Consider the following 10,678-nt stretch of genomic DNA (forward strand, 5'->3'; position numbering starts at 1 on the left):
TGCAGCACAGACTCGCCGCACCAATGAGAGAGTGAGATGGTGCCGCTTATGGGCCGGGAGCCGTAATTGACAGGAGTGAGAGCCTATGGGCGCGGCGGGCGGGGCAGCACCCCGGAAGCGGCGAGTGCCATGGCCGGCGGGGCCATGGCTGGCGGCGGGGATTCGCTCCGCGCTCTGCTCCGCGCCGCCAACGCGCTCCTGCAGCAGCGCCGCTACCACGCCGCGCTCGCCGTCATCAAAGGCTTCCGCAACGGCGCCGTGTGAGTGCCGCGCCCGGGCGGCGGGGCTCCATCCCCCGGCGGGGGGAAGGCCGCGGGTCTGTGGCGGGGGTGCGGGGGAGGCGATTCCGCCTCCTTCACCTGCACTTGGCGGGTCCGAGCTGAATCGGGGTCACCTTCGGGCCTGCCGCGCTCCGACTGGGCTCCTCCGGTTTGATGTGCTGCTGGGCTGGCTTAAAAGTAATAGATATTTGGCTAAATAGCCTTTACTATGCGGTTAGTAGTGTTGTAAATGAAAAACAAAAGTCTCGATATTCAGCAAAATTTAGATTGCTTTATTTTATATACACAGAACAAGCAGCGCGCTGGGAATACGTGGGGGTCACAGCCCACTCCATATTCCACCGAACTTTGGTTTGCAGCTGCCTTTTATAGCATGGTTTCCTTGTAGTCATCAATAATTGTTATTTTTTGCTATCATAATTTTGCCAGGTAAGCAGTGGTGGTCCGTGGGATCGCTGGACGATGTGAGTCTCTAGATAATTTGTCAAGTCCCATAGAAAACCATCAGTCTTGGTAGATAAGAAGTCAGGAAGTCTGGTCTCAGACTGCAATTGATTACACAAAGACAGAAAATCTGATTTTGCAGCATCTACTGGGCTGTGTGAAAGCCTCGTTTTGCAAACTGTTAGTAAAACAGAATGATTTAATCACATATTTTTCTTTCTTTAGTGTCATGCTTCATTTCAGACCTAAGTATTCTGGTTTATACAAACCCCAATACTTTTATGATTAACACGAATCTTTTATCAATTATCACAGTAGAATAGAAATGCAGTCATTTAATGGTATAAAACAAACTCTATGAAATATCTGTCTGCCTCTGCAGTTATGGAGCCAAAATCCGTGCCCCACATGCCCTGGTGATGACTTTCCTGTTCAAGAGTGGAAGGTATGAACCCGAATTCTGCATTTCTGTGTTGCTGCTTAGAATATTTTTGTCTCACTTGTCCATTTTTCATGTTTCCAGAGGGTTTAAAAAGCAGAGGGATGTGTGAGCCATGGTTGATAGTGAAGCAGACACAACTATATAGAATTGAGGGAGTCAATCACTGATGGAATAGTTGATGAGAACCAGAGGACAGAGGGGGAATTAGCAGGTGCCAACAGCAAGGTTCTGTCCTGGGTTGAATATGGGAACCCAGGCTATAGCAATGCACATTGTGTCTTTCCCTGAGTGCCAGAGGTTTGCATTTAGGAAAAAAAAAAAAAATCAAAGCTTTAAAAGGGCTGTGTGAGTAGTGAAGAAATTAAACACAGTTCACAGTCCAGGTAGGGCTGTGTTTTGTTGAGTGAGCCAGAGCTGAGAGGATTTCTCCTCTTTCCCAAGACATTCCTGGGATGCCCAAGCCATCAGTGTAGGTCAGGTATGCAGTGACCAGGCTGAGTGTGTGCAGGGTCCTGCCTTTTAGCTCTCCTAATTGTCTGTTTGTTTCCCTCAGTTTAAGGGAGAAGCTGAAATCCATTGCCCAGGCCACGTATGCTCATTCCAGGAACTTGGCTTATTTCGTGTTCACCTACAAGGGGCTCCTGGCAGCACAGTCCCGGCTGCAGGGGAAAAAAATCCCATTTCATTCTTTCCTTGCAGCCTGCATTGGGGGCTGGCTGGTGTTTGGTGACAACAATCCCATCAACAGCCAGGTAAAGGCACTTGCTGAAAGTTTCTCTGGCCAGGAAAAAAAACAGGGGTGCCAGGAAGTGGTTGGTGGTGCCTGTTTCTGGTAGTTCTGACCACAGAGCATTGCTCTTTTATCATGTTGTCTGCACAAATTGCTGTTTTGGCTGCTCTGCTGTGGTTGTGTCTCCATGAGCAATGTGGGCAGTTGCAGTGCTGGAAGCCCAGGTTTGCCTCCAGAGCTGCACAGGAAGGCAGGCAGGTGACACAAAGCTGTGGGGTTATCCCACCTGTCACCTGAGCTGTGGTCACTACCTGTATGTTCCTGGTCTGGCCATCACAGGGTTAAACTCTACCTGAAGTGTTGTGAGTGTAGAACTTGATCAGTTAGAGCTACATTGAACTAAACTGGTTAAACTGACAACTCAACTGGCAATTAAACTGATTAAACTGACAAAAGCTGCTCAGGGGGTGTTTGATCTAAAGCTGGTTGTTAACACACAGTCACAAACCAAGGAGTAAAACACAGAACTGCAGATTAATCCAAAGTGCTCGACTTAAGCCAGGCCTTCAGGCTGGTGTTAGGCTGTGTCCAGACTCCTGAGCTCACAGCTGCTTGGCAGGACTGCTCTGGGTCTGTTCCATTAGCACCATCTGAGGTGGCATGAGCTGGGCAAAGACAGAACTTGTGCAACTGCACAGAAGTGTTGCATGAAGTGATTGCTAAATCAGAGCAGCAGGACTTTGAGGAGACACAAATACCTGTGGCTTTGCAGACTGCTGGTAGAGGAAATTACAGCCTGTTAGCTTTGAAGTGGGGGAGCTGTTGCCACCCCTCCTGGCTGGATTGTCACTTCTGAATGCCTGGAGCTGGCTGTGCTCGGTGCTCACCCCTGCTCTGGGTTTTTGCTCCTGCAGATCATCATGTACCTGCTGTCCCGGATCCTGTTTGGCCTGTCTCGGCTGGCTGTGGAAAAGGGCTACATCCCCCAGCCCAAGCAGGATCCCTTCCCTCTCGTGGCTGCCCTGGTGTGGGGCACAGTCTTGTGGCTCTTTGAATACCACAGGGAGACTCTGCAGCCCTCCCTGCAGTCCTCCATGACCTACCTGTACGAGGACAGCGAGGTGTGGCACGACCTGTCCGACTTCTTCATTTACAACAAAAGGACAGACAGCAAGTAGGTGCTTCACTCGAAATCACCTCAGAATGGGACAGCACCGCCCAGCTGCTGAGGGAAAAGGTTATTCTGTTGCTCTTGACCTGTGATTTTTTTTAAATTAACATCTGTCAAGCAGAGTCGGCTCTTATCTCCAGGCCAGAATGTTCTGATCAGTATTTTGGCTCCTTTTAGAGCAAGCACACACCCCACAGAAACTTGTTGCAGTCTTTTTTAAGAGGCCTTATTTTCCCTACAAGTGTGGTGTTGGGGTTTGTTCTTTAAAAACTTAAATATATTTATAAAATGACAGCCTGACACTAAGTGGAGAGTGTGAAGACATGTTCTATGGCTCATCTGAATGTTTAGGAGTTATTTTTTCTGTGCTGCTGTGCTCACTGCGGTGTGATGGAGGGTGAAGGAGTGGGGGACCTGCTGAGCTCTGAAAGCAGGGCCATCATTTCTTCATTGCTGTGGATGGCTGGAAATCCTGTTTAAACTGTTACAAGGACAGCTGTGTGCTCCTTGAGAGAGTTCCTCTGCAGTTTTCCCTCAGGGAGACAGTAAAATGTAGAACTGGTAGGATTGCCTTGTGCTTGGTAAATCAGGCTTGGAATGACTATTTTTGCTTGGTTTCTTTCCTGCACTTGGGCTGAATCTGGGCCTCTGCAGAGTGCACTAATGAATAACCTGTAATTATTTTAAATTTGTTGGTAAAGCTTTTAAAAGCTGCTTGAACTAAATAGCATAAACAGTTACACAACTTGGGCTCCTCTACAACCAGGCCTTGGATCCCACACTGGGGATTTTGTGTGTCCAAGGGAGCAGCATTTACCAAGCATTTTTAATCTGGTGGAGCATGACAAGGGTTTCTCAGGTCCAGAATCTGCCCTCCACAGCAGTGGCACATGTAGGCACTAACCAGATTTGAATCTGATTTTGTACCTGTAGTTTGTGCAGGGGGCCATGAATTAATTTATTAATTATCTTCCTTGCAAAAACACTCTTCTGAGCTCCAGGATAGTGCAGCATGCCCTGAGCTGTGCCAGAAGACTGACTAGATAGCTGAGAAAGCATAAAAACTGGTTTAATTAATCAATTAATAAATTCAAATTCCTAATAGTGCAAGGCACTCACTTGCCATACAACACTACACAGTTCACTCAGTGATGTGCATGAAATAATTCCTGCCACACTGGTTTGATGTGGTGATTTTTCCAAGAGAGTCATGAGGTTCCCTGTTTCCTTTTGGCTCAGTTGGGACTATTTGGTTCACTTCCCTTGTATTCACCTGCTTTTCCCTGACCTGCCCATGTAATTTCATAATCCTGCTGATGCTCTCTCTGCAATCTTTTGAACTCTTTACCCTCCAGGCTCTGGCAATTTCTCCTATTCAATGGTACAGCTGAAATGGTACATTTAACTTCAGGAAGCTTCTGAGTAGAAAAAAACTTCTCAATTTCTTAAGTCATTTTTCCTTGTCCTCCTAAACTCCTTTATTACTGTTGCTCATATTCAGAGTGCTGCTTTGCTCTTTATTTTTTCACTTCCCTCTGTCCATGCAAATCCATAATGTACATGCTGCCCAAAACCCAAGATACTTCTTTGTCATAATAACTTTTCTAATTTCATTGCTAACTTCTAATTAACTGCTGTTACAGTCTGGATTGAATAATTGAATTGGAATATCCATCAGACCCCATGAAAGCTGTAAAATTAAGAATTTTTCTTTTTTAATTTTAGTTAAATATTTTTCTCTGTATACAGAAGCATAAAGATTCAATACAGAAAAACTGAAGCTACAGGTGAGATCTGATTCCTTTATAAACATCTTCATTTCCACCACTGCTGGGTATTTGAAGCATCACATGGTTTTTTCTGTCAGAAGCCTCAATATTTTTCCAAGTAAGAGCATTGGTATTCTGCTAAAATTACTAAATTCCTACAAGCTTGGATGGGATTTCAGAAAGCTGACAGCTGTGCCTTGGGAATTGCTCCCTAAAACTATTAAACTCACAAATCCTTGGCCATGTGTAATTAGTGCAGCAAGCTGGGTGTCTCTGAGAAAGTTTTGGTCTGTTAATTTGTGTTTCTTTCTCTTGAGCTTGTGGTTCCCTTGGAGGTGGAATAATCTTCCTCTGCTGGGAATTGTAGTGCTGTGGCTGCTGGTGATGCACTTCAGTGTCCATGAGCAGGACAAGTGGCCCTCCCTGACCTTTTCACACTGCACTCTGCCCTCTCTAGAAAATAAATCCCAGCCAAAAAGCAGTGTCTGCAGTCAGCCTGGCAGCAGTGAGCATGACTTCTCCTTGGTTCAAAAGGCCCTTTTTCTTTGGGGAATCTCTCCCTTTCTCAGGCAAGCATGCCCTAGCCCCCAGCCATCTGTAGAGGAGCCCCAGGAGGCAGCTGCCATCCCTGGAAGCCCAGCTCCTCCTGGGAGCACAGCTTTGGGCATTGCTGGCAGTTGGTTTTCCTGCTGTGCTGGGGCAGGACGTTAAGCTGCAAGTCACTGCTTTCCCCAGGGAAGTAATTGGGACAGCTCCTTAATGACATCAGCCCCCATGGCTGTCCCTGGGACCAGATAGCTGGGGATGAGCCCCTTCTGCTGCCAAGGTGTTGGAACAATGCAGCCGTGTAGTAGGGAAGTGAACTAGAAGTAATTTGTCTGAGGCAGACTTTTGGGATATGTAAGTGACACTCCCTGCCCTCCCCCAGGGCTTTGTGTAGGGAATGGAGGGCCCTGTTTGGGTTCCCTTTTTATTAGCATTAAAAGCAAAAGAAATAAAGAGACAGTTGGGAAGCCACCTGCGTATGGCCAAGTGCTCAAGGATCACAAAGAAGGGCCATTTTCTCCCTCCAACCCCTACTGGTTTTGAATTTTAAGATGAGCATGGGGATGTTTGCCTACAGCAACTTTTATTTTCCCTTGTTTCTCCCTTGACACCTGACTGATGCTGAGTGTTTCTAAAGAGGAGCAGAGTGTCTCAATCTTAGCTCAGTTTGTCAAAAGCAAGGCACACTGGATAAAACAAGTGTTTAAAATGATGCTTGCCCCTCAGATTTTAAACCTCTCTTAGAGGCAGTTTTAAAGGTTAATGAAACCAAACTGATCAAAAGTTTTCAGCAATCCTGAGCTTTTCAAGCAGACTGACTATCCTGGGCTATTAATCATTTATTTTATGAAGGAACAAAGCAGGCTCATGGTTATTTACTGCTGCTGCCTGCTGCCCTGGCATACCCACTGTGCTTCTCTTCCCTTTGGAGGACAGCTTGTGTGCTGGGGCTGGCTCTGGGGATGGCTGGAGAACCCTTTCCGGGACAGTTGCATTATTTAACAAAGGTGAAAATGAGACAGCTGCCTGACATTTGGGTTAGGGAAGGTTTTCTGGGCTGTGTTTGATGTTGGCACTGAAGGAGAAAGCAAAACCTGTGTTTGGCCATTCAGTGCTGCAGAGGAGGGCTGGAGGAGCAGGGAGGTGTGACCCTGTGTCTGGAATGGGACAGTGGGATTTGTCCTGGCCACCATCCCTGTGTCTGTGCAATAACCAGAGAACTGGCCCATTTATCATAGAATTGTGGGGTGGTTTAGTTGGATGGGACCTTAAAAAAACCATCCCATCCCCTGCCAAGGGCAGGGACACCTTCCTGTATCCCAGGAGGCTCCCAGCCCCAGCCTGGCCCAGGGATGGAGCAGGCACAGCTGCCCTGGGCACCTGTTGCAGGGTGGGAGGCTGCAGAGAAGCTTTGCTGTTGTTGCTGTGAGACTTTTCTGCCCTGCTGGAGTAGGTCACACACCGAGCAGGGTGTGTGGTGGGAGGGCAGAGACACAAGCAGGGCCTCCCTGTGCAGAGTGAGCTCTGCATGGCTGCCTGGTGCTGCTGCAGGCAGAACCCTGTGCAGATCCCTCACCAGGAGAAGCTGCTGGGACTCCACCTCGTTTTCCCTGCATCAGCACAAAGGTGACCTTTGGATAATACCCCGAGCTGTGCACTGCTCCTGTTTGTCAGGTTGTGTTTGTCTCCCTGGCTCATGCCAGCCTGAAGCAGAATGTGTTTTCTGATGCTGCTTTTGAAACCTAAAAGATAAGGGAGGAGGGGAAATAAGGTGTCATGTCTGCCTGCCACTGTTAATATTTTTGGGGTGTTAATCTTGAGTTTTCAACCTGTGTGTTCCTACCAGATGGGTGGAGGAGGTAAATTTTTTCTTTACTTAGAAGAATTTCATGTCTCTGGTGATGAGGAGGGAGAAAAACAAAATAAAAGTTCTATAATGCAGGTATTATTACCTCTCTTTTTGATATGTATTTTATATTCATAACTGTTGCGTTAATCCAGGCCGTGATTTTCTGACAGCATAGAATAAAGAACATAAACTCAGGTAACTTATGTGACACTGATCAGAATGCTTGTAGAAAATATCTTGGGTTTTGGGTTTAAAATAAAAAAAAAAGTGAGGGCAGGGGATTGTTGATGTAGCTCTGTCCACTACAAATTGCCTTATTGTGGTCATTATTTCTGTATAATCACTCTTTGAATATGACAATACTGTGCTTTCTCTAAAAATAAAAATCCTAATTTTTGTCTTTTTATACTGTCATGATTTTTAAACTAAAATCTACAAAGCAATACTTGATTATTGCATGTCTGTAGTCCTGGATGTAGGGAAGCCATGCACAAGGTGCAGTTTGGCATGGCTTGGGCTCTGTGTTGCCAGCTTGGAAACAACAACCAGTGCTGCTTTGACACCACCATCAGATTTAATTCCTGCAGGGGTAAGGATGCCAGCTGCAGAAACAAATTGGCATAGCTGACACCCTTTTTTTTTCTTTTAAACATGACAAATAGAGAAAATGAGGATGTCTGTGGATGGTTTTGCTGCCTCTTCCAAGCTAAAAGTTGAGGGAATGTGCTGTGTGTGACTGCTGTGGTAGTGAAAATGAAGCAATTGCTGAGTGTCTGTAACACCAAACCTCCAGTTTTGTAGCTGTTGGAATATTGGAGTGTCCAGCCTGGGCCCATGAGAAGCCAAATTAGCACCTCCAAACTGATGCCAGCCCTACCTTTATGTGTTTTTTTCCTCACAGTGTCTGCCTGAGCCCTTGTTCTGCCCCAGGTGAAGCTCTGGGTGACCTGTAGGTTTTGTTCTGACAAAAGCAAGTGTGTTCCAACACCTCTGCTACATTTTGGGTTCTCAGTGCCCGTGACCATGCTCAGAGTGCTGGGAAGTGACCCTGGACTGGCTGGAGACACTAAGGAGAGGTAGAAGCTAGAGCCTGGCATATTCCCAAATCACTCCTCAGTAACCCCCAGGCTCCCCAGAAACACTTCAGCCTCTCCATTCTTCCACAGGGTTTGAGTGAAAGAAATGGAAGAGCCTTGTGCAATGGAGTGGCTTTCAGTGTTTGTGGTGCTTTGGCTCAGGATGAGACAGGGCTGCCCTGGCTGGGTGAGAAGAGCAGAGCAGGAGGAGAGCAGGCTCTATGCCCATCACCTCCACTGAGAGACACTGCAGGATGTGTGTGAGCTTTAAAAACAGATGCCACCACAGGAGAGGAGGAGATCTCACTGCTGAGTCTTGTGCCCAGCATCCAAAAGAGGAGCTGACCTGGTGTCCTGTGAGAAGAAGGGCTGTGTCCTCTCTGTAAGAGATGCAAGGGAACAGGCACTGCCTGGCTTTTGGGATCTGAGAGGAGACAAAGGGCTGCCCCCTTTTGCCACTGGCCAGCTTTAGACACTCAGTTTGTGCTTTCAGAAAAGGGATTTGGTTTGCACAGAACAACAGAGACAAGGGGCTGTGGGGTCAGGGCAGCAGAACTGGGGGGGTCTGGGCTGTTCCCCAGCTGCCTGTTCTCACCCCAGGAAGATTGTGCCACACGGGCAACTCACCATCTTGTGCACAAATCTGTGAACTGGCAATGGGGGCACTGGCAGGAGAGCCCAGGAAAGTCCTGCTCCCCTTCATGGCCTGTGCACATTCCATGTGACAGCACAGCACACTCCGTGTGGGAGCTGCTGGAGGCAGGACCCACTGCCATGGCAGGGACAGTGAATGTGCTCCTCTTACCTGAGCACCCTGAGAGGTGCAGCTTTGCACCCTGCCAGCTCTGCTCCCACCCTGCTCCTGCTGCCAGCTGATTTTCCAGCACAGGTACCAAGCTCTGGCTCCACCTGCAGCCTTTTCCCAGCAGACACTGCTTACCCTGAGTCCAGCACTGCCAAACCCACCTAAACGCAGCGACAGCTGGGGTATAAAGTGTCTGAACTTTCCAGCCTCCCTGATGGTGTCCAGGACAGTGCGGGGCCGTGCAGACAGGGCTTTATCAGGGAGCAGCACCTGCCACACAGCTAATCTTGGGAGCACGTCTGCACCCCTAGCAGGGCTGCCGGGCCGGGGGGAGGCTGCAGCTGTGCGGGAGACGGGATTCATCTGCTTCCCCTCATCCACATGCAAGGAAAGCCCCTGCCCGCCCTTCTCCCAGCAGCGATTGCCTTTCATTTGTCTCCACAGCCGCCCCTTTTCGCGCTGCCGGCGCTCAAAGCCTCGGAGAAGCCCGGGAGAGGGGGCAGAGCCTGCTCCCCCCGAAAAGCTGCCGCATGAATTAGGGGAGGGGTGAAGCCAGCCTTTGTGAGCCGAGCGGGAGCAGCTGGTGCAGCAGCTGTGTCCCAAACCCGGCCTCATCCCAGGAAGCGCCGGGCTGAGGCTCCCCAGGGATGGGCCGAGCACCGCCAGCCATGCGCTCCCGCCCGGCTGCTGGGGTTGCCTTTTCCCCCTCCCCAGATGGAAGAAGCATTAACTGTGTGCAAACATCTGGTCTAACTGTTGCTTATGCTTCGCAGTAATGATGATATTGCAGTGGAAGGGCTCTGGAGAGTGGGGTCTGCAATATTAGAAGGGCCAAGTGTTAATTAGCTGTATTAATTTCCTTTAAGCAAGGCAGCGTCTCTATTTGCTCTCTGCTGATGAAGAAATGAGGCACAGCAAGTTGATTTGATTGGTCACGGACATGCACCATGTTACTGCTGTATTTAAGGATGGAGGGATCCAGGGAAATCCCGGCTCTGCTCCCTGTTGGCTGTTCCCAGGGGAATTGCAGCCACTGCCAAAGTATCCAGCATAAAATCCTTTAAAGCCAGAAACCTGTTAGGCCAGCACAGGGGCACTGCATGTCCGGATCTGCTCCGCAGCAGAGGAGTTAACTCATCCCTGCAAATGCCTCCTGCATCCCACGCACTGCTGGGAAGAACAGCCCATCTCCTGCATCCCGGGCAGGTCAGGGTTGGCAGCGGGGCTGGGGCAGGAGCCAGCGCTGGCTCACAGCCCTGCCTTGGCAGCACCAGGGGCTGGGGCCACAGTGCTTAACCACCGACCTCTGGGGACACGTGGGGCAGCTCATGGGGGGGCACAGAGGGGTGAAACCCTCTGCTCAGCGGGGGTTTGGGTGCCTGGGTCAGACCCTGCTCCACACTTTCCTCATGAGCTTCCCCACATCTGGGCCCTGCAAAAGGCCTGATCTTTAAATGCTTCTTTAGTTTTGGGGTTTTTTTATTAGCAGGATGTACTTTTTTCCTCTTTAATTTTGCTTCCTCATGCAGCAGGAGGTTATCAGTGTCCTGCAGGCAGGAGATACT

General features: G+C 48.9%; 1 protein-coding gene across 1 annotated transcript; it reads left to right on the forward strand.

The window, feature by feature from the left end:
- Positions 1 to 98: 98 nt before the first annotated feature.
- On the forward strand, positions 99 to 6,649 carry PXMP4 (peroxisomal membrane protein 4). Its single transcript, XM_079322034.1, has 4 exons — positions 99 to 260; positions 1,108 to 1,170; positions 1,721 to 1,919; positions 2,812 to 6,649. The coding sequence occupies exons 1-4, from the start codon at positions 130 to 132 to the stop codon at positions 3,073 to 3,075; spliced, it is 657 nt and encodes a 218-aa protein (XP_079178160.1). The 5' UTR covers positions 99 to 129; the 3' UTR covers positions 3,076 to 6,649.
- Positions 6,650 to 10,678: the final 4,029 nt, after the last annotated feature.

This window comes from Erithacus rubecula (assembly GCF_903797595.1).
Source record: "Erithacus rubecula genome assembly, chromosome: 18".
In the NCBI taxonomy this organism is placed as follows: domain Eukaryota; kingdom Metazoa; phylum Chordata; class Aves; order Passeriformes; family Muscicapidae; genus Erithacus; species Erithacus rubecula.